This window comes from Schistocerca gregaria, chromosome 7, assembly GCF_023897955.1.
Source record: "Schistocerca gregaria isolate iqSchGreg1 chromosome 7, iqSchGreg1.2, whole genome shotgun sequence".
NCBI lineage: Eukaryota > Metazoa > Arthropoda > Insecta > Orthoptera > Acrididae > Schistocerca > Schistocerca gregaria.
The window spans coordinates 500,057,751-500,083,143 of NC_064926.1; the positions used below are offsets into that span (position 1 = coordinate 500,057,751).

The window sequence follows — 25,393 nt, forward strand, 5'->3', positions numbered from 1 at the left end:
GTTGCATTACAACATTGCAGTTGACATAATTGTTTTTAGAAAAGTCTCCTCTACAACATTGTTTATTACCCAAATCACCCTAAATTCGAAAATAACCAGTGAAAATGACCTCCAAATTTTGGTATTGAATATTTAGAACATCCACTTTTTAGACCCAAACTAAGGAGTGATTTATCAGAGTATTTTTTTCTCTTGTTAGATATTATAAACTACTAACCATATATAGAGCAAGAGCTATGACAAAGGTTTCCTTATTTTTTATAATTTTTTGAAATTTGAAAATCTTTATTTTTTGTAAAGTTTGGGGCTAGTTATCTCTGGTGGGACTAAATATAAAAATTTGATTTTTGCACATTTTGTACACCTGTAAAAATTTCAACATTGATATTTGACTGTGGACAAAGTTGTGAATTTTTGAAAATGAGGAAATAATTCACATTACACTACAATTGATCTTATGGCTGTTGCTTAATTCATGTGTGATATTGGCTAGATGTAATCAGTCAGTACTGAAGTTAAGGTACTGAATTATATGCAGATACAAAATAAATATTTTCAGTTAACATACTTTTGAGATGTGGTGCTTCCTAGTCTTAGTGGTGATTGTTTATAATACTTATTTCTTCAGACAGGTTTTGTGATATAGAATAAGACCACCAAGTTGCTGTGGGAAGTTCAAGCACTAAAAGCATATTGAATGTGTTTTTTTATTAGTATCCACTGTCACTAGTAGATTTCTTGAGTGTTGTTATTGAGCCAGAAAACTGGCAAAAATGCACAAAAACTTGATTGTTTTCCAAACTTATTCTTTCAAACTGTGCAAACCATCATTGTCCATCATACACACATGCCACTATGTCACTCAGTATTAAAGACAGAGATGTAATTTTACTGAAACAATGATCCTTGTAAATTTTGGTTTCTGACCTTGCATAGTATAGCACTAAGTTTTCTGCAATACCAAGGAATTTGTGGAATTGCCTTGTTCCTTTTTGCTGTGCAGGTTTCAAATCCGGTTTGAAGAGTTGTTTTGATCTGAAGAACAATCTCTTCTTTCTTGACGAGGAGAAACAGGTGATGCCTTTAATGGTATCCTATATATTGTATGAATTTGGTCTGTGGTCATTCTTTGTAGGCTGGCTTTACTCACTTGACATTTTATTGTACTTCCTACTCCATAGCATGTGTTTTACGAGGGCAAGAGGCAAAAAAGTGCCATTTGACCTCCAGCCTGAAATCTGCTTTGTGGTTGCAAAGATTTGAAAAATTCTTTTTGTTCTTGTATTGACTATCACTTCTGTCTGAAAAGTATATCAGCTTCTCAACCTTTGGCAACTTCTCTTTTATGTAGTTTGTTACATACATTTGAAATGCGTCGACAACTAAAGTGTTGTGCTCCAAGTAATCACTTAGAATGCAAATCGAAGAACTGTAACTTCATCATTCTAATTTTCGAAATACAGAACAAATGGGTGCACTGTTGCCTGGTCATTGACCCAGTGGTATCCTTATATTTCATCCTGAACCACAAATGTACTGTTTTCTGCAAAATCAGTTTCATAAAGTTGTACTTTTTTGTCCTTCAAAAACTTGCTTTGATTATAGATACATAGTGGTGACTTTTAAGATTTTCTTAGTTATCAATTAAAGATTCAAAGTACTCTTCCTGAGATTTAACCAATATTTTCATTTGAGCCCTGTTGGTTATGACCCACTGTAAAACTGTCGGGAATTTCTCCTCAAATTTGTTAAATAGTTAGAGAGTGGTTTCTTTATCAGAGCATCATCATCATCATTATTTAAGACTGATTATTCCTTTCAGCATTCAGTCTGGAGCATAGCCCCCTTATAAAATTCCTCCATGATCCCCTATTCAGTGCTAACATTCGTGCCTCTTCTTATGTTAAACCTATTACTTCAAAATCTTTCTTAACCGAATCCAGGTACCTTCTCCGTGGTCTGCCCCGACTCCTTTTACCCTCCACTGCTGAACCCATGAGTCTCTTGGGTAACCTACCTTCTCCCATGCGTGTAACATGACCCCACCATCTAAGCCTGTTCATCCTGACTGCTACATCTATAGAGTTCATTCCCAGTTTTTCTTTGATTTCCTCATCGTAGACACCTTCCTGCCATTGTTCCCATCTACTAGTACCTGCAGTCATCCTAGCTACTTTCATATCCGTAACCTCAACCTTGTTGATAAGGTAACCTGAATCCACCCAGCTTTTGCTCCCATACAACAAAGTTGGTCGAAAGATTGAACGGTGCACAGATAACTTAGTCTTGGTACTGATTTCCTTCTTGCAGAAGAGAGTAGATCGTAGCTGAGCGCTCACTGCATTAGCTTTGCTACACCTCGCTTCCAGTTCTTTTACTATGTTGCCATCCTGTGAGAATATGCATCGTAAGTACTTGAAACTGTCCACTTGTTCTAACTTTGTTCCTCCTATTTGTCACTCAATTTATTTATATTTCTTTCCCACTGACATTACTTTCGTTTTGGAGATGCTAATCTTCATACCATAGTCCTTACATTTCTGATCTAGCTCTGAAAAATTACTCTGCAAACTTTCAATAGAATCTGCCATCACAACTAAGTCATCCGCATATGCAAGACTGCTTATTTTGTGTTCACATATCTTGATCTCACCCAGCCAGTCTATTGTTTTCAACATATAATCCATAAATAATATGAAAAACAGTGGAGACAGGTTGCAGCCTTGTCTTACCCCTGAAACTACTCTGAACCATGAACTCAATTTACCGTCAACTCTAGCTGCTGCCTGACTATCCACCTTTAATTGCTTGCAAAAGTTTGCCTCCTATTCCATAATCTCATAGAACAGACAATAACTTCCTCCTAATACCTGAGAAGATTTTACCCACAACGCTGATTAAAGAGATACCTCTGTAGTTGTTACAATCTTTTCTGTTTCCATGTTTAAAGATTGGTGTGATTACTGCTTTTGTCCAGTCTGATGGAACCTGTCCCGACTCCCACGCCCTTTCAATTATCCTGTGTAGCCATTTAAGACCTGACGTTTCACTGTATTTGATGAGTTCCGACTTAATTTCATCCACCCCAGCTGCTTTATTGCACTGCAATCTATTGACCATTTTCTCCACTTCCTCAAATGTGATCCTATTTCCATCATCATTCCTATCCCATTCTACCTCGAAATCTGAAACATTGCTGATTGTATTTTCACGTGCATTGAGCAACTCTTCAAAATATTCCCTCCATCTGCCCAAGGTATCCACAGGATTCACCAGCAGTTTTCCTGACCTGTCCAAATACTTGTCATTTCGTTTTTACCTCCCTTTCGAAGACTGCTAATTACACTCCAGAATGGTTTTCCAGCAGCTTGACCCATAGTCTCCAACCTGTTTCCAAAGTCTTCCCAATATTTCTTCTTGGATGCTGCAATTATCTGTTTGGCTTTGTTTCTTTCTTCAACATAACTTTCTCTGTCTACCTGAGTTCTAGTATGTAGCCATTTTTGATATGCCTTCTTTTTCCTTTTACAGGCTGCCTTGACTGTGTCATTCCACCAAGCTGTTGGCTTCATCCTACTTTTACATACTACTGTTCCAAGACATTCCTTAGCCACTTCTAGTACTGTGTCCCTGTACCTTGTCCATTCATTTTCCAATGACTGTAATTGACTACATTCAACTAACTGGTACCTTTCTGAGATCGCTGTTATGTACTTGTGCCTGATTTCCTTATCCTGAAGTTTCTCCACTCTTATCCTCCTACATGTGGACCTGACCTCCTGCACTTTTGCCCTTACAATCCCAATTTCACTGCAGATTAAATAAAGATCAATGTCATCAAAGAATCCCCTGAATACACGTGTATCCCTCACAGCCTTTCTGAATTCCTGATCTGTAATTATATAGTCAATGACAGATCTGGTTACCCTGCCTTCCCAAGTATTTTGGTGAATGTTCTTATGTTTAAAAAAAGAGTTTGTGAATACTAAGCCCATACTGGCACAGGAATCCAAGAGTTGTTTCCCGTTCCTGTTGGCCTCCATATCCTCTCCAAATTTACCCATAACCTTTTCATACCCTTCTGTTCGATTTCCAACCCTGGCATTAAAATCATCCATGAGCAGAACACTATCCTTGTCCTTTATTCTAACAACTACATCACTGAGTGCCTCATAAAAACTATCCATCTTATCTTGATCTGTCCCTTCACAATGCGAATATACTGACACAATCCTAATTTTCTTGCTAGACACTGTCAAATTTATCCACATCAGTCGTTCGCTTACATACCTTACTGCAACTACGTTGGGTTCCATTTCTTTCCTGATGTAAAGCCCTACACCCCATTGTGCTATTCCTGCTTTGACTCCTGACAAGTAGACCTTGTATTCTCCCACTTCCTCTTCTTTCTCACCCGTTACCCGAATGTCACTAACAGCTAAAACGTCCAGCCCCATCTTACATGCAGCCTCTGCCAGCTCTACCTTCTTCCCAGAGTAGCCCCATTGATATTAATAGCTCCCCATATCATTACCATTTGTTTGCCAAGTCGTATCTTAGGAGTCCCTGGTTTGTCAGTTAGAGGTGGGACTCCGTCACCTCCATAGGTCCGAGGCATTTTGCTCTGATTGTAGCCAGCATCATATTTAAAGTATCGGGGAAGCAGGTTGCTAGCCTTACTTGCCCCGAGTCCCATTGAGTTTTACCCCTAACGGTTGAGGGACTAACCGGTGGATTTGGTAGTCTTTGCCGTATGAGCACAAAGGTGACCACGACTCAGAATATGTCCGAGATGCCCAGCCTTATTCCAAAGTAACTGGTATCCCGACTGTCGGGACCACTTACTTGGCCACTCATACGTTGCCTGTGGTTCATGAACTAGGACATGACTATGGGAACCCACACCATGAACCACCAGAGCATTTATCACACAAACTCATCGTCCAGTCATAATTGTTAGTGTCACAGACCATTAAATCTAGTAACTCTGTGTAATTTACATCACTAAGGTTTGCTCTTGCAGTCAGCAGTTTGACATGTTGATGATACAACCAAACACATACAGTGTGTATTCCTGAGGAGCTGGTAAAAATACACCACTTAGGGCAAAGTTCACAAAATTTTTACAGTCCAATTTTGCATTGGTTATTTTAGCTCCCTTTATAACAACTCTTTTTCTATCTTTGCTACAGCCCATTCTACTGTTTTCATTGTCTTCAAAGAACTGCTGGATCTTTTAAGTTGTTTGACTTATACCTAGTCCTTTCTTATTTCCTAAAACTTATAGTATGCCTTGCTCTTTCACTGATTTTCGGGTTAGTCTAACCATCTGATCAGAAATGAACTCGTGAACTGCTTTTTCTCTTGATCATGAGTCAGGGAGCAGACTTGAAATTTTAACTCTTTCATCTCTAGGTGTCACTGGACACTCGCTTTCTAATTTTTTGATTAAGCTCAAATACTCAGTGTTGGATGATTGGTATCTGCATTATTAAACGATGATTCTAAGTCTTTTCTAATTTTGTATGAAATTCATTGTATCTTGCTTTCGATAGCAGCTTTTCCTTTTATGCTTCTCAGTTTTCTACTTTTTGAAGCAGGAGATACCTCTAAATTAGAAAAGTAAAATACAATTTGCTAATAGCTTCCTCTGTGGGAATATAAATGTCATTAACAAGGTTACGTGATTCTGGCAGAATATATTTTTTCTAATGGTGCTCACAAAGTGATGATACAGAACAACTTACATCTACATCTACATGGTTACTCTGCAATTAAGTGCCTGGCAGAGGGTTCATCGAACCATTTTCATATTATGTCTCTACCATTCCACTCCCAAATGGCATGTGGGGAAAAGGAACAACTAAATCTTTCTGTTTGAGCTCTGATTTCTCTTATTTTATTACGATAATCATTTCTCCCTACGTAGGTGGGTGTCAACAAAATATTTTCGCATTCAGAAGAGAAAGTTGGTGATTGAAATTTCGTAAGTAAATCTCGCCGCAAACAAAACAGACTTTATTTCAGTAACTGCCACCCCAACTCGTGTATCATATCAGTGACACTCTCACCCTTATTGCGTGATAACACGAAACGAGCTGCCTTTCTTTGCACTTTTTCGATGTCCTCCATCAATCCCAACTGGTAAGGATCCCATACTGCGCAGCAATATTCCAGCAGAGGACGGACAAGTATAATGTAGGCTGTCTCTTTAATGGGTTTGTTGCATCTTCTAAGTGTTTTGCCAATAAAGCGCAGTCTTTGTTTCACTTTCCCCACAATGTGGTCTTTCCAATTTAAGTTGCTCGTAATTGTAATTCCTAGGTATTTAGTCGAATTGACAGCCCTTAGATTTGTGTGATTTATTGTATACCCAAAATTTATCGGATTTCTTTTAGCATCCATGTGGATGACCTCGCACTATTCTTTGTTTACTGCCAATTGCCACTTTTCGCACAATACAGAAATTCTCTCTAGATCATTTTGTAGTTGGAATTGATAGTCTGATTATTTTACTAGAAGGTAAATTACAGTGTCATCTGGAAACGATCTAAGGGAGCTGCTCAGATTATCACCTAGGTCATTTATGTAAATCAGGAACAGGAGAGGACCTATGACACTATCTTTCAGAATGTCAGATATCACTTCTGTTCTTCTTGATGATTTACCATCCATCACTACGAACTTTTTATTTATTTATTTATTTACATTTTATTTGTGTGGAGCCATCGTAACGATGGCTTTTGCAAATGTCAGACTTAATACTATGGTTATATTTATACTTATAAAATACACTATATTCTGTAGCTGTTGCTTCTTATGTCTATTTTTTTACATTTATCACATTACAACTGATACGCTAATGCCTCATGTTACAATCACTATCTTAAAATTCATTGAAAGAATATAAACATTTTTCTATTAGAAAAAAATTTTAATTTTGTTTTAAAAACATTTCCCATGTATGTTCTTAGGGAGTTTGGTAGCTTGTTATACCAAATCAAACCACTGATATATGGACTTCTATCAGTCATTTTTAACATTGTTCTGTTACGGAAATTGTTACACTTTGTTCTAGTGTTGTGATCATGTACCTCACTGCCCTTGATAGCTTATGTTGATTGACTTTAAAAAAATACAACTATTTTGAAGATGGACAGAGAATATATTGTCAGATATTCGTGCTGCACAAACACTTAACGACATGAATCTCAATGTCCCATCCCATGTATAAGTCTTATTGCTCTTTTCTGTAGCAGTAGTAATAGTATTCTTTTTAAATGTACATCAGCTGCACAGCCCCATAGTTCAATTCCGTAATTGAGAAAGGGGTAAAGTGTTCCATAATATCTTGGTCTTATTGCTCTTTTCTGTAGTAGTAGTAATAGTATCCTTTTTAAATGTACATCAGCTGCACAGCCCCATAGTTCAATTCCGTAATTGAGAAAGGGGTAAAATGTTCCATAATATACTAATTTCAGTGCTTGGCTAGGAACTATCTTTGCGAGCTGGCTGACGAGAAATATGGCACTACTGACTTTTCCGCATACGAAATTAATGTGGTACGTCCACCGCAAATTTTCATCAACATATACTCCCAGGAATTTACAGTTACCATTTTCTGTTGCAGAGATATTACACACACTATTCATATTGTTGCGATGGGAACTGCCTGTTTTAAATGTGAGTAGTTGAGATTTGGTGACATTCACCTTGAGTCCCTGATCATTGAAGTATTTTGTTACTTCTGTTACACCACTAGTAGCAAGAGATTCTAGCTCTTTAGATTCACTCGCATAGAATAAGATTGACGTGTCATCTACATAGCTTACAATATGGAAGTTAATGGGTTGTGCAATGTCAGTAATATATATATAAGTAAGAGAAAGGGTCCAAGGATTGAGCCCTATGGTTCACCTTGTAATACAGGTTTACTGGTGAACTGGGAGTTCATGATTTTATTATCTAGCTTGTATGACAATTTAGTGCTTTGCTTACAATTCAACAGGTAAGTGGTTAGAAGATTCATGGCTTGATCCCCAATACTATAAGATTTTAGCTTTTTAAGGAGTACCCTATGGTTTACCATATCAAATGCTCTTGTCATGTCCAAAAATATACCTGCAGTCTGCATATTCTGATCCAACAGACAATAAACTTCATGAATGAACTGTGTAATTGCTGTGGTTGTACTTAGCTCTTTTCTGAAGCCATGCTGTGAACCTATAAGCAATTTATGTTTTGTGAAAAAGGCACTTAGCTGAGAAAGGATAATGCTTTCGAATATCTTACTAAAAGTGGGAATTAATGATTTTGGTCTATAGTTGGAGACTTCTTTCTTACTTCCCTTTTTTATACACTAGTTTCACTACACTCATTTTTAGAACCGTTGGGTACATGTTTTCTCTAATGCTGCAATTAATCAGGTGAGTAAGAGGTTTAGAGATTTTTTTTTAAGCACGCTTTAATAATGGCACTGGATACGCCATCCCATCCACATGAAATATTTTTCTTTAGCATGTATATTGCCCTGCAGGCCTCTTGCTCATTCACTTCCACAAATTCAAATTCGGTACGCTGTGTGAGATGGCATCGGATCTCTACCTGTGAATCTGTAATATGTGTTGATTGTTCACCAGAAATGTAGTAGTTATTAAAAATATTACTTATAGTATCTGGTTTTTTTATAATGTTGCCATCATGTCTTATGCTGAGTGGTTCCATGTTCATCTTGTTGGGACCTTTAAGGTATTTGTCAATCAGCTTCCATGATGCTTTGCTTATGTTGTCAGACTGTTCTATTGTTTTGCTGTTAATCTGCTTCCTTAGATTAACAATTTCAGTTTTAAAAGTTTGCTTGGCCCTATTGTATTTTTCCTTGAAAACCTGCATAGTAGTAGCTTTATAAAGCTGGTTTAGATCATGTACTTGTTGCCTGAGCCTGATCAGATTTGTTGGGAGTTTTAGTCTAGGATTACTTCCATTTTGACAGTGTTTAACTACCTTCTGTATTTCTCTGACTGGACAACTATATTCATAATGATGCAATAGGGTTAAGTAGAATTCATTCCATTTCTCATCCGACCCTTTTACCTGGTACACAGAATCCCATTTCTCATTTGCTAATTTTTCTTTAAGAGCATTAATATTTGAGGTATTCAGCATTCGTTTCTGTAGCACAATTTTTGTTATTTTAGGCACAACCGAATTTTTGTATTCTATCACCTGACAGAAGTGGTCAGAATAAAGAACATCTAAGTTACTGTAATTTACCTTATCTAAAGCAGCTTTGTTGATTATAGCATAATCTATTCTAGTGGAACATGGGTCCATCACTCTGGTGTCAGAGTTCACTATATTTACAAGATTGTATGAGGTCAGTACATCACTGACTTTCAAGTTTACTATACTATTTGAGTTTGCATCTATATTAAAGTCACCTAATATAGTAAGGTCATTAGAACCAGCCTGACCAGCAACACTACAAAGTTTATCCATAAACAGCATTACATCAGCATTTGGTGGCCTATACACTCCAATCACTTTATGCTTTGGTAACTTAAGATCATTACTGTGGAGTACAATACCTGTCATTTCAATTGATCCTTCTTTGGTGTGGTGTTCAAGAAAGGAAATTTTTTTAGCTTCTACATCCTTATTAACATAAATTGTCACACCACCACCTTTATGGTTTTGCCTACAATAATTACTTGCTAGTATGTAACCTTCTAATCTATAGTATATTATTTCACTGCATTTTAGCCCATGTTCCATTATTACTAGTACATGTGCAAGTGTTCCTCTATGAATATTTGTAGAATGTCTAGTTTGATTCTGAGATATTGCACATTTAAGTGCATTAACTTTAAGGGTGTTATCCCTTCTTGTTTACTTACCATCTTGCACGAATCAAAATTGTTTGAGTTAAACTTTTTATGACATTTTGCATACACTGTTTTTTTGGGACTGACATGCAATGACTGATTACTTACTTCACAGCCTGGCTTTTCTTTGCGCGCACGGGACTCAGTCATATCCGAAATACATCCCTGAAAACTATTATTATGGTCCTTTATTCTAACTAAAAAAGTCTCGACCTGTGACCTCTCTGAGAAGAAATCATGAATCCAGTCACACAACTGAGATGATACTCCATATGCACGCAATTTGATTAATAGTCGCTTGTGAAGAACGGTATCAAAAGTCTTCTGGAAATCTAGGACTATGGGATCGGTCTGAGATCCCTTGTAGACAGCATTCATTACTTTATGGGAATAAAGAGTTGCACAAGAATGATATTTTCTGAATCAATGTTGGAGTCATTTTCTTCAAGGTGATTCATAATGTCAGAGTACAACATATGCTCCAAAATCCTACTGCAAATTGAGGTCAGTGATATGGGTCAGTAATTCAGTGGGTTACTCCTATTTCCTTTCTTGAATATTGATGTGACCTGTGCTACTTTCCAGTCTTTAGGAACAGCACTTTCATCAAGTAAGTGATTGTATATGATTGCTAAGAAAGGCGTTATTGTGTCTGCATACTCTGAAAGGAACCTGATTGGTATAACATCTCAACCGGAAGACTTCCTTTCTTAAGTGATTTGTTTCACAACACCTAAGATATATACCCCCCTCCCCGCATGAACCTTGGACCTGGCCGTTGGTGGGGAGGCTTGCATGCCTCAGTGATACAGATAGCCATACCGTAGGTGCAACCGCAACGGAGGGGTGTCTGTTGAGAGGCCAGACAAACGTGTGGTTCCTGAAGAGGAGCAGCAGCCTTTTCAGTAGTTGCAGGGGCAACAGTCTGGATGATTGACTGATCTGGCGTTGTAACACTAACCAAAACAGCCTTGCTGCGCTGGTACTGCAAATGGCTAAAAGCAAGGGGAAACTACAGCCGTAATTTTTCCCAAGGGCATGCAGCTTTACTGTATGATTAAATGATGGTGGCTTCCTCATGGGTAAAATATTCCGGAGGTAAAATAGTCCCCCATTCGGATCTCCGGGCGGGGACTACTTGGAGATGTTGTTATCAGGAGAAAGAAAACTGGCATTCTACGTATTGGAGCGTGGAATGTCAGATCCCTTAATCGGGAAGGTAGGTTTGAAAATTTAAAAAGGAAATGGATAGGTTAAAGTTAGATATAGTGGTAAGTAGTGAAGTTTGGTGGCAGGAGGAACACGACCTCTGGTCAGGTGAATACAGGGTTATAAATACAAAATCAAATAGGAGTAATGCAGGAGTGGGTTTAATAATGAAAAGGAAAATAGGAATGCGGGTAAGCTACTACAAACAGCATAGTGAATGCATTATTGTGGCCAAGATAGATACGAAGCCCACGCCTACCATAGTAATATAAGTTTATGTGCCAACTAGCTCCACAGATGATGAAGAAATTGATGAAATGTATTATGAGATAAAAGAAATTATTCAGATATTGAAGGGAGACAAAAATTTACTAGTCATGGGTGACTGGAACTCGATAGTAGTAAAAGAAAGACAAGGAAACATAGTAGGTGAATATGGAATGGGAGTAAGGAATGAAAGAGGAAGCTGCCTGGTAGAATTTTGCACAGAGCATAATTTAATTATAGCTAACATTTGGTTCAAGAATCATAACAGAAGGTTGTATACATGGAAGAAGCCTGGAGATACTGGAAGGTCTCAGATAGATTATATAATGGTAAGACAGAGATTCAGGAACCAGGTTTTAAATTGTCAGATATTTCCAGGGGCAGATGTGGACTCTGACCACAATCTATTGGTTATGAACTGTAGATTAAAACTGAAGAAACTGCAACAGGCAGGAATTTGAGGAGATGGAACCTGCATAAACTGAAAGAACCAGAGGTTGTAGAGAGCTTCGGGGAGAGCATTGTGGAACGATTGACAAGAATAGGGGAAAGAAATACAGTAGAAGAAGAACGATTAGCTTTGAGATATGAAATAATGAAGGCAGCAGAGGATCAAGTAGGTAAAAAGACGAGGTCTAGTAGAAATCCTTGGGTAACAGAAGAAATATTGAATTTAGTTGATGAAAGGAGAAAATATAAAAATACAGTAAATGAAGCAGGCAAAAAGGAATACAAAGTCCCAAAAATGAGACAACAGGAGGTGCAAAATGGCTAAGCAGAGATGGCTAGGGGACAAATGTAAGGATATAGAGGTGCATATCACTAGGGGTAAGATAGAAACTGCCTACAGAGAGACCTTTGGAGAAAAGAGAACCACTTGCATGAACATAAAGAGCTCAGATGGAAACCCAGTTATAAGCAAAGAAGGGAAAGCAGAAAGGTGGAAAAAGTATATAGGGTGTTACAAAAAGGTATGGCCAAACTTTAAGGAAACATTCCTCACACACAAATAAAGAAAAGATGTTATGTGGACATGTGTCCGGAAACACTTAATTTCCATGTTAGAGCTCATTTTAGTTTTGTCTGTATATACTGCACTTCCTCGATTCACCGCCAGTTGGCCCAAATGAAGGAAGGTAATGTTGACTTCAGTGCTTGTGTTTACATGTGACTCATTGCTCTACAGTACTAGCATCAAGTACATCATTACATAGCATCAACAGGGTAGTGTTCATCATGAACGTGGTTTTGCAGTCAGTGCAATGTTTACAAATGCGGAGTTGGAAGATGCCCATTTGATGTATGGATTAGCACGGGGCAATAGCCGTGGCGCGGTACGTTTGTATCGAGACAGATTTCCAGAACGAAGGTGTCCCAACAGGAAGACGTTCGAAGCAATTGATCAGCATCTTAGGGATCACGGAACGTTTCAGCCTATGACTCGCGACTGGGGAAGACTTAGAACGATGAGGACACCTGCAATGGACGAGCCAGTTCTTCATGCAGTTGACGGTAACCCTAATGTCAGCATCAGAGAAGTTGCTGCTGTACAAGGTAACGTTGACCACGTCACTGTAGGGAGAACCAGTTGTTTCTGTACCATGTACAGCGTGTGCAGGCACTATCAGCAGCTGATTGGCCTCCAAGGGTACACTTCTGTGAATGGTTCATCCAACAATGTGTCAATCCTCATTTCATTGCAAATGTTCTCTTTACAGATGAGGCTTCATTCCAACGTGATCAAATTGTAAATTTTCACACTCAACATGTGTGGGCTGACGAGAATCCACACACAATTGTGGAATCACGTCAACACCACAGATTTTCTGTGAACGTTTGGGCAGGCATTGTTGGTGATGTCTCGATTGGGCCCCACGTCCTCCACTTACGCTCAGTGGAGCACGTTATCATGATTTCATACGGGATACTCTACCTGTGCTGCTAGAACATGTGCCTTTACAAGTATGACACAACATGCGGTTCATGCACGATGGAGCTCATGCACTCGAAGTGTTCGTACGCTTCTCAACAACAGATTCGGTGATCGATGGATTGGTAGAGGCGGACCAATTCCATGGCCTCCACGCTCTCCTGACCTCAACCCTCTTGACTTTAATTTATGGGGGCATTTGGAAGCTCTTGTCTATGCAACCCCGGTACCAAATGTTGAGACTCTTCGTGCTCGTATTGTCGACGGCTGTGATACAATACGCCATTCTCCAGGGCTGCATCAGCGCATGAGGGATTCCATGCGACAGAGGGTGGATGCATGTATCCTCGCTAACGGTGGACATTTTGAACATTTTCTGTAACAAAGTGTTTGAAGTCACGCTGGTACGTTCTGTTGCTGTGTGTTTCCATTCCATGATTAATGTGATTTGAAGAGAAGTAATAAAACGAGCTCAAACATGGAAAGTAAGCGTTTCCGGACACCAGTCCACATAACATTTTTTTTCTTTTTGTTTGAAGAATGTTTCCTGAAAGTTTGGCCGTACCTTTTTGTAACACCCTGTATATAGGGTCTATACAAGAGAGATGAACTAGATGACTATATTGTGGAAGAGGATGTATATGAAGATGAAATGGGAGATACAATACTGCGTGAAGAGTTTGACAGAGCACTAAAAGACCTGAGTCGAAACAAGGCTCTGGGAGTAGACAACATTTCATTAGAACTACTGACGGCCTTGGGAGAGCCAGTCCTAACAAAACTACCATCTGGTGAGCAAGATGTATGAGACAAGCGAAATACCCTCAGACTTCAAGAAAAATATAATAATTCCAATCCCAAAGAAAGCAGGTGTTGACAGATGTGAAAATTACCGAATTATCAGTTTAATAAGTCACAGCTGCAAAATACTAACGCGAATTCTTTACAGACGAATGGAAAAACTGGTAGTAGCCGACCTCGGGGAAGATCAGTTTGGATTCTGTAGAAATGTTGGAACATGTGAGGCAATACTGACCTTACGACTTATCTTAGAAGAAAGATTAAGGAAAGGCAAACCTACGTTTCTAGCATTTGTAGACTTGGAGAAAGCTTTTGACAATGTTGATTGGCATACTCTTTTTCAAATTCTGAAAGTGGCAGGGGTAAAATACAGGGAGCGAAAGGCTATTTACAATTTGTACAGAAACCAGATGGCAGTTAAAAGAGTCGAGGGGCATGAAAGGGAAGCAGTGGGTGGGGAGGGAGTGAGACAGGGTTGTAACCTCTCCCCGATGTTATTTAATCTGTCTATTGAGCAAGCAGTAAAAGAAACAAAAGAAAAATTCAGAGTAGGAATTAAAATCCGTGAAGAAGAAATAAAAACTTTGAGGTTCGCCGATGACATTATAATTCTGTCAGAGACAGCGAAGGACTTGGAAGAGAAGCTGAACGGAATGGACAGTGTCTTGAAATGAGGATATAAGAGGAGCATTATCAAAAGCAAAATGAGGATAATGGAATGTAGTTGAATTAAATCGTGTGATGCTGCAGGAATTAGATTAGGAAATGAGATGCTTATAGTAGTAAATGAGTTTTGCTATTTGGGGAGCAAAATAACTGATGATGGTCGAAGTAGAGATGATATAAAACGTAGACTGGCAAGGAAAGCGTTTCTGAAAAAGAGAAATTTGTTAACATCGAGTATAGATTTAAGTGTCAGGAAGCCGTTTCTGAAAGTATTTGTATGGAATGTAGCCATGTATGGAAGTGAAACGTGGACAACAATTAGTTTAGACAAGCAGAAAATACAAGATTTCAAAATTTGATGCTACAGAAGAATGCTGAATATTAGATCCCATAACTAATGAGGAGGTATTGGGTAGAATTGGAGAGAAGAGAAATTTTTTGGCACAACTTGACTAGAAGAAGGGATTGGTTGGTAGAGCATATTCTGAGGCATCAAGGGATCACCAGTTTAGTATTGGAGGGCAGCGTGGAGGGTAAAAATCATAGAGGGAGACCAAGAGATGAATACACTAAACAGATTCAGAAGGATGTAGGTTGCAGTAGGTACAGGAAGATGAAGAAGCTTGCACAGGATAGAATAGCATGGAGAGAGCTGCATCAAACCAGTCTCTGGACTGGAGGGCACAACAGCAAGAACAAGATATTTACTTTTATGCCACTCATGCCAACAGCTGTTCTTGTTTTGAATTCTGGAGTATTTACTTTGTCTTGTTTCATGAAGGAATTACGGAAAACTGTATTTAGTAGCTCCACTTTAGTGGCACCATCATTGGTAATATTTCCATCACTGTCGCGCAGTGACAGTATTGACTGTTTATTTGCCAGTGGTGTACTATACATATGACCAGAATCTCGTAGGGTTTTCTGCCATATTTTGAGACAATGTTTCATTGTGGAAACTATTAAAAGCATCTCGCATTGACGCTCGCACTAAATTTTGGGCTTCTGTGGAACTTAGCCAGTCTTGGGGATTTTGAGTTCTTCTGAACTTGGCATGCTTTTTTCGTTGCTCCCGCAACAGTGTTCTGATTTGTTTTGTGTACCATGGTGGATCAGTCCCGTCTTTTATTAACTTATGCGATATGACTCTATCTATTGCTGTCGATTCTGTATCTTTGAATTTGAGCCATATCTGGCCTACATTTACATAATTAGTTTGGAAGGAATGGAGGCTAGGAAGGAATGGAGACTCTCTTAGGAAGGCATCAAGCGAATTTTTATCTGCTTTTTTAAATAGATATATTTTGCATTTATTTTTAGCGGTTTTGGTCGATATGGTTTTGAGCCTCGCTACAATGACCTTGTGTTCACTAATCTCTGTATCTGTCATCACGCTCTCTATTAGATCAGGATTATTTGTGGCTAAGAGGTCGAGTGTGTTATCGCAATCATTTACAATTCGTGTGGGCTCAAATTAATTCTCAGAGAAAGTTTTTTAAGTTTTTTGAAACTGAACCATAAACTTTTTTGGAACGCACTTCACCTATTATCTGTCCAATAGAAAACTGATAATCCATTTTATTGCAATACAATGTCCTCCAGATTTATTTACTATTAAAATTTTAAAATTACCTTAGCTTATTAAAAATTACACTCACGACAAAAGCACATAAAATATTCTACGCTCTCAATGAAGTGTGGACATCCACTCTAATGTACCCAGCAAGTGTAGTGGGGGTACACAGCTCAAGTACAGGCTTGTCAGTGACTACTGGGCACCTGTGCAGACTTGGTATTCAGTCCACTGAGCTCTTGTGCACACTTGTCTTGAGGACTGAACTTGTGCAGGCTTCTCAACAGTAGAGAAATTTCATATGTTTATTATTTTACATTCATCATTTTGAACTAGTAATAATGTGCTACTTAATTGAGCTTAAACATAGATGTAAATGGGGAATTTTTTAACATAGAACTGAAGTTATGCAAAAAATCAAATTTTTGTGTTCAGTCCCACCATAGATACCCAGCCCCAAACTTAACAAAAAATTAAGATTTTAAAATTTCAAAAATTAAAAAAAGGAAACATTTGTCAGTGTTTTTGCTCTACATAAGACTAGCAGTTTGATATACAATGAGAGAAAAAAATACACTATGATAACTCACTCCTTGGTTTTTATTTTCGGGTCTAAAAAGTGGATTTTCTAAATTTTCAATACCAAACTTTGGAGGTCATTTTGACTGATTATTTTTGAATTTACAACTTTGCTTCTGCCGTTTGCCGATAGATGACAACAACGGTAAGTAGCGATCGAAACAAACAGATCACAGACACCTCATTCAAACATTAGTCGATATGTGTTTGCATCATAAAGTTGTTCTTGATTGAAAATGTCAGTTTACGAGCCTAATTCTCGTTATTTGTGGGAAGTGTTACTGTTTTGCTTCAGTAGGAAGAAAACAGGGCTGAGTCTCATCGAATGCTCTCAAGTACATACGGTAAGGACACTATTAGTGAAAGAACGTGTCATGAGTGGTTTCAACACTTCAAGAACGGTGATTTTAATGTTGTGGACTGGCATAGTGGTGGAAGCTAGAATGTTTTCGAAGATGCAGAATTGGAGACATTGCTGAGTGAAGACTCATGTGAAACTCAAGAAGAATTGGCATGATTAGTGTGAGTGACACAGCAAGTCATTTCAAAACATCTCAAGGCTATGGGCATGATTCAGAAAGAAGGAACTTGGGTCCCGTGTGAGCTGAAACCATTAAAATGGGAAGTTCTATCCCACCCACCGTATTCTCCAGACATTGCTCCCTCTGACAATCACCTGTTTAAATAAATGGCGCAGGGCCTGGCTGACCAACACTTCCAGTCTCATAAAGAAGTCACAAATTGGATCGATTCGTGTATTGCTTCAAAAGTTGAACAATTTTTTCAATGCCAGATTCGTACATGGCCTGAAAGATGGGAGAAAGTAGTGGCCAGCGATGGAAAATACTTTGAATGATACATGTGTAACCAATTTGTTTCATTAAAGCCTCAAATGTTGGGGAAAAAATGGCAGAAGCAAAGTTGTACACCTTGTATGATATTTTGGGTGATAAACAGTGTTGTAGAGGAGACTTCTCTAAAACAATCATGTAGATTGCAATGTTGTAACTTAATCAGTGCAGAGATATTCAAATTAATCCTAATGTCTCAAAATTGAAAACTGTCGTGCACTTACAAATAAATATGGCTGCCATTCAGTGATGGTGCAAGATTTTTTAAAAACTGTTTTTAACTTCTCAATTATAGGGTAATCATAAATAAAAAACCAAAATATTTGTCACAGAAAATACTAGTTGGTGATTCTTTGTCATTTAAATATTCAATTATCTGCTTACTGAAGTGAAAATTGGTAGAGATGCTTGATTGAGAATTTAAAGTTCAGTGTTTTACTTAGAATCTTTAAATTTTGAAGAGTACTAGAGGAAATCCATCTGATGGATTATGTAAACCATCCAGTCTTATTTTGTAGCCTTGACATGGTTCTATCACTTACACCTGATGTGTGAACTAGTTGCAATTTTTCAGTCTCAAAAAATTTTTCGACGCAGAATCTTTCATATATTGGGGAAGAGAATGTGTGTTGCACAAGAAGCAATGTCCCCCTTACACATGCTGTTGACATCATTGAGTAACCAAGAACACTTTTCTTGATTAAAAAAAAGTGAATATAAAATGCAGAATAACATTGGAATGATAAATTGGAGAGCAATGCAATAAAACTGCAGATTCTAGTTAGTGCCCATTCTACACCACTTACATATGAGCCAAAATCATAGTGCTGAATGGGGATTACACATCAGACTGAAGCTGTCAGATGAACATGTACAATATTGAAAATAATTTGTAACAGAGACGTCCTCATTAATACTGACACCAGTAACAGTGACTTATAAGTTATTGTAAATTGTGCATTGTGCAGTTTGTTAAAAACTTGTTCGTAATTGCTTACATGGATGCCAATATTACATCAGATTCTGAAGTATTTCTGCTACCTCTCAAGTTTCATGTAAAATTTGAAAGTGTATTGCCAAAATGTGCTTCATTGTATGAAACTAATGTTACTTTAATAGATTTTTAAAAATTAATTCCTGTTGCTGTTCCACAGGTATGCAATGCAACATTCAAAAGTAATGGAGCATTACAAGGTCACATACAAGCTAATTTGCATTCGGATCCAGCTAAGAAGAATTATGAATGCCCCATATGTCACAAGCCATTTGTGCGCAACATCAATCTGAAGGCACATCTCCGCACTGCCCACGGTGATGTTGCGAGGAAAGCAGATAAGGAGGAACCTGAACACGAGGTGCGGCCTGGACGTAATGAGGTGACTGACAACAACTGTATGGTCACGGTGCAGCAAAGTAAAGCAGGGACAGTAGTATTGGCTCCAGCAGTGACTGTTTTGGCTTCGGGCCCCGCAGGACCAGTTCAGACACTGGTGCCATCGTCTGAAGCAGAAGCTTTGAGCAATGTTGCCAGTGGAATTGCTGCTTCTTTAGGACTTTCTACAGGTGCCCTTAACGGTGACCAGACGGTCATTGTACTCGATGACAATCGAGAATACATTCTGGGATCAGCAGGTGATACAGAGGTTCAAGACTATGTTGAAGAGCAGATGGTGCATGCTGACACTCAGGAGTATATAGTGCCTGAAATTATGTCTGGGGAGGAAGTGCACCCATACGAAGGCACTGTTGTTACTACAGCTGGGGGCACCTCTTTCTCTACAATAGTACAGAGACCAACATTAAATCAAGCAATTGTTCCACCACCAATACAGGTTTCAGAGGGAGGTAATGCTGAGGGTATCGGTGTTGTTATATCGGATCACGATTATGCAAATGAGGTTGCCTTAAGAGGCATGACCGGTGAAGGTATGATGTTCATAATCACACAGCCTGGACCCAATGGGAACACCATTCTTCAGACAGGACATATTGCGGCACCACAGCAACATACTGAAGTGTACACTCATCAGCTAACACAGCACCTGCAACATCAGTTTGTGCAGCAGCAACAGTTTCGAGAACAAAAGACGCAAAAATTGGACCAGCTGTGTTTGCAGCAACAGCAACAACAACAGCAGCAGCAGCCACAACGACAACAAACAGCACAGCAGCAGGTAACCCAAGAGAAGATACTGCAAACAGTGCAGCAACATAAACAAGATCAGCATAAACATATAGAACAGCAGTTGCCTTCTGCGCAACATCTGCAAAATAAAGACCAGCAGTTGCAGCCACAACACCAACAACACCTGCCACCATTGCGGCAGCAGCAGACCCCGCATCAACAGCAGCAGCTGCAGCCCCAGCAGCAACCATCTGAACTGCAAGTGCAAGTTCAAGCACAGCCACAACACCACCAGGATGTGCTATGCCGGCAGCAAAGGCAGGAAGACCTGAAGCCTCAAGAACAGCATCTGCAGCACCACCAGAACTGCCAAGTGGAAACTCTACAGCATCAGCAGCAGTTGCTCCAAGAACAGTTGCTTCAAGAGCAAAGGCAAGAACAGTCAGTACAAAGGAAGCAGCCCTTGCATGACAACACCGAAATTCATCAAGAACTGATAAGTAGTGCCTATTTAGTACAACAAAATAATATTGGTCAAGAAATTACTAATATAATAACAAGTGGCAGTGTACAGGCAAAGGTTGTCGAAGGAACCAGTGAAGGTATTGTAGTGAGCCGAACAAATACAATAATATCACAAGATGCTCGGTGTGTGAGACATAAACCACAAGATACGGATGGAGGAATTAGACCTGTGACTGTCAGAGCAGAGCAGGCATCTGTTGTGCAGTCTATTATGGACAATGTTGGGATTAGTCAGGGTGAGGCAGCAGGACATTCGGTCAGTGAGAGAGTGAAAGTGGAAAGTGTATCGCTAGAAGCAGATATCGCAACTACCGTAGCTCAGCAGGTGCCTGTATTTGATACTACTTGTACAAGTAATGCTATGGTTCAGCCTGAGGGACAAGGTTCTGAACAAGAACTTGTAATGGCAGAAATGCAAAACATTGTTCCTGATGGAGCTGGTGATAGTTATTCAGCTCACAGGCATATCCAAATGCCTGATGTAAGTGAGGCAAGAAGGATGGCATCAGATCTCGTAAAGGACTGGGATGAATTTGATGAGGATTCATGTGACTTTGTTGGAAGTCAGTTGGCTCAGAAAAACAAAGATACAGAAAACAGTGACTCCTGTGTGTCATGACCTCATTACTTTGACAGTGTATTAAGAACTGTAGCTAATCTGAGTGACTGTTACTAGCTTGTTACACATATTTAAAGACTGCATTGAACTCTCTTAAAATAAACTGTTGCACATGTCTGCTTAAATTTTACAATTGTTTGTATGCCAGCTTTACGAAATATTTTTTCTCAAATTGTTTAGAAATCTGTTTGTCCCCTTTATATATGTCATCTTCAGTTGAATTACCATTACAAATTTTAAATGAGAATGCAATACATATTTTAATTGTGAGATATTTTGTACATAGATTTATGTTATGTATGTGTGTATATCATGTTAACTATGTAATCAGAAAATATAGAAGTGTTGAAATGTGGCTTTAGTATCTCAGAAAATTGTGTTAAAATTTTTCCTTGTAAATACAAATATTAAAAGCATTTGCTAATAAGGATAACAATAGATACTACAGGATGCCAAAATAAAATTTTAAAAAACTTATTGATATTGTTAGCTTAGAATACTTTTGCAATAGGTGTCCCTTATCATGTCAGCAGTGTTGCTGTGTGTTAATCATTTGTCACTGTATTTAAGAAAATGACACACAAAATATACGGGGAGTACTGTGAATGCTTGAGTACTTCCAGACTGAGACTTTTACTCCATAGTAGAATATAAAAGCAGAGAATGTGAGCCAGATAAAGATTTGGTTCACTTTTTGGAGGAACAATGTTTGTATTTGAATACCTAATGTAGCACACAGTTTTGATCTGTTACATTGTTTCATCTGAATATATAGTTTACACGGAGAGGGATGACAAACATATTGTTCAGGTACTCTTGTCGTTTTTTGTGTTATTGTAGAAGTCTTCGTTTTGCTAATAAGCCGTAATCTATATTATTCAGGAGTGTTAAGTTACATTTAGAACTATACAAAGAAAACTGCAGTCATATTTAATGTTTCATTATATTTTCTGTACTATGTCGGTCTTTGTACCTTCACTATTTACACTTTGTGATAGCAATTTAATTTACCAATTGAGCATCAAAAATGGAAAGAATTAGTTCCAGATGTCTGTAATACCTTCAGAAAGTTGGCTCGCCACATAAATAAGTTTAACCTTTCACACATCATTTGTTCATTCTTTAGCTGAATGCCACAGGCTTGGTAGTTTATCTCCATTGTTCTCAGTTATTCCTTACAGTGATTGTTTTCTTAATCTAATCTGCTTGTAACAGTTTGTTTCTTGTGTTATCGTCATCAAGAGGTGTGGTTTTTTTTTAATACTAAAATAGTGACATTGTTGATCGCTGCAAAATTTTCACTACAGTGACATTGGTGATCGCTGCAAAATTTTCACTACATGTTGATACAGAAGACTTACTTAATTTTCCCATTGGATGGTATGAATTTTAAATGTCAAATATTTGCCTTATGAACAAAAACAGTGCTGCATTGTTAAGAAAATTGTATAATATGTGCATATATGCAGTTCCATTCCAAATGGCATCTCTCCCCCACCCCCTCCCACATACACACACAGAGTTCCCATTTGTTTCTATAATGGCTACTTCAGAAGTCCACAGGCACAGAATGACAAGGTATGCATATCGTAGGAGGGGAGAAGTATCACATGTTTGAATATTCTCCTGACATGTTCTGCATTCTTTTTAGAATAAGAATGTGTATGTATGGCAAGGAAATATCTGGAATTATTCAGAAATAGAACCATAGAAGGCTAATTGGATTTATTTAGCTAATACAAATTTTCAGTAAAATGGACTTAATTACAAATGGGGTGTGTTTATTCCAAAAGAGTTAACATCTATGCAACTGTTTGTAAACAGGTAGTACATTGTGGAACAGTTAATGAATTTTTAGGCACATGCTGTATGTCATTGTTCAAGTGTGCCATTTATAAAAAGCACTGCTGTTTTTACAGGAGAAAACAGTAAATTTACAGATAATCAGAAAGAAATCCTAAGTAAGAAATTATATCTGTGAAATGCAGAATTTCCTCACCAAAGCATAATGAACATTTGGAAGATGATCTAAAACATTCAAAGGTGTACTGACAACAGCCACTTCTGAATATCACATTATTGAAGGTTTTCTTTCAGGGAATTTGGGGCAACATCTTCAGAAGAATATAAAACAAGAAAGGATGATTATAGTTTAATGTCCCATTGATGACAGACTGCAACCTCAGAATGGACTGAGGAGAGGAAAGATATTGATCATGCTTTCTTTTATTATTATTATTATTATTATTATTAGAGGGATAGTCCTGCCATTTGCCGTATCTGGTGCAGGAAAACCACGGAACACCTAAATCTGCACAGGATTTATAAGGAGCCATTTTATTGTTTACCAGAGTGCAAGTTTGTCTGTAGAAGAAAATTGAAGGCTAGTGTTTTACAAAAGTTGCTGTTTCAGGGAGGTGGAATTTTAATGGTATGCCAGTTGGTTAGTTTGTGTTATACAGCAGACATGCAGTGTTTAAAAAGGACACTTGATTCAGGATACACAGTCATGTTATCTGTACAACTTTTCTGAACTGTAATTTTTTTCTCGTAGGTGAGTCTTTATACAGTACTTTCTTTCCCCGGCCGTACAGTGCTGCAGCAGTTCATTCTGGTTAAATGGAAAAGAAAGAAAACAGAAAGCACACATTTATAATATTTGTGGGAAATTGAATATACCGTATTTAATCGAATCTAAGCCGCACTTTTTTCCGGTTTTTCTAATCCAAAAAACCGCGTGCGGCCTAGAATCGAGTGCAAAGTATGCAGAAGTTCTGAAAAATGTTGGTAGGTGCCGTCACAACTAACTTCTGCCGTCTAGTATATGTAGCTTGTAGCACTATACAGGCATGCTTTGCAGGCACTAAGATGAATACTGGCGCCATAACCTATCCGTCAGTAAATAAATTAAAAGGAAAGGTAGAAGAATGGAAACATTGTGCCGCGTATTCTTTCGTGTTTGCTGCTATCTCATTTAAATCCTGTCTGCGTAATAAACTACGAAACTAGATTGAGACAACAGCAAATGCGGAAGAATATACATATTATGTCATGTTTATATTCGTATTATTCTTATGGAAAAATTTTCGCTAAAGCCTCGTTCGGAACAAATTCTATCATACGCCGTCTATTATTTGGTTCTTGTTGATCATTATCAAAGAAAGCAGCAGTGTAAGTAACAACAAATAGCAGTCTCTTGCCGTTGTTTCGGTTAGAGACAATTCCTCTCTTTTATTTTATTGTAAGCGGCGGTAGCGCGCACAAAAGCAAGCCATGCCGCGAGCATGGGCAGGCCGTAAACACGCATTATCAGAATGCGACAAACAATGCACGACACAGTACAGTAACGCAATTGCAGCTTAGAATGACGCAAACACCTATAACAAAGAGAACGGCCCTTATCAGTTCAAAGCAAAATAAGCAATCGGTTCAAACCAGACGAAGCACGTGAAAAAGGGAGGGTACCCGTATAAATACGGACGGAGCACCTGACGTGTAGCAATGGCTACCTGGTAAAGCTTAAGTGCTAAGATTACGACTCGAACCAAACTACTGTAGATGTATCATCATTCATTCGACCTAAATTGTGTCTCGTATTACAATGGACCAACTTTGTTTCCATTTGGAGGTGCGGCCTAAAACTTTTCTCTCCCCTCGAATTTCACGTGCGGCTTAAATTCAGGAAAATTTTTCCCTTTATTTCGTTGTAATTTTTCAGGTGCAGATTAAATTCGAGTAAATACGGTAAATCCTAATCTCCCTCTTCCCCCCCCCCCCCTTCCTGGTCTCACCCATCTCCTCCTCCCCTCACTTTGTCTCTCTCTCCTCCTCCTCCTTTTCTCTGTTCATCGTCCCCTCCCCCCTCTCTCTCTTCCCTCCCCTCCCCTCCTTTTCCCTCTCTCTCCCTCCCTTTCTCACCCCCCCCCCCCCTCTCTCTGTGGATACTCTGCAATTCACACTTAAGAGCCTGGCAGAGGGTTCCTAAAACCACATCCACAATAATTGTCAAGTATTTCACTCTCAAACAGCGGAAAAACTGAATACTGATATCTTTCTATGTGAGCTCGGATTTCTCTTATTTTTTATCATGATGATCATTTCTCCCTGTGTAGGTTGGTGCCAAAAAAATATTTTTGCATTCAGGGGAGAAAGTTGGTGGTTGAAACTTCGTGAGAAAATCCCGCCACAATGAGGAATGCCTTTGTTTTAATTGTTGTTGTTATGGTCTTCAGTCCTCAGACTGGTTTGATGCAGCTCTCCATGCTACTCTATCCTGTGCAACGTTCTTCATCTCCCAGTACTTACTGCAACCTACATCCTTCTGAATCTGCTTAGTGTACTCATCTCTTGGTCTCCCTCTACGA

General features: G+C 38.6%; 1 protein-coding gene across 2 annotated transcripts in view; it reads left to right on the forward strand.

Moving 5' to 3' along the window:
• LOC126281374 (uncharacterized) overlaps positions 1-22,453 on the forward strand; it is a 91,621-nt gene extending 69,168 nt beyond the window's left edge. For both annotated transcript variants that reach the window (XM_049980293.1, XM_049980292.1), the window contains exon 8: positions 18,915-22,453. In XM_049980293.1, coding sequence (XP_049836250.1) covers positions 18,915-21,029 — 2,115 coding nt within the window. In that variant the 3' untranslated portion in view covers positions 21,030-22,453. The remainder of the gene's footprint in view (positions 1-18,914) is intronic.
• Positions 22,454-25,393: the final 2,940 nt, after the last annotated feature.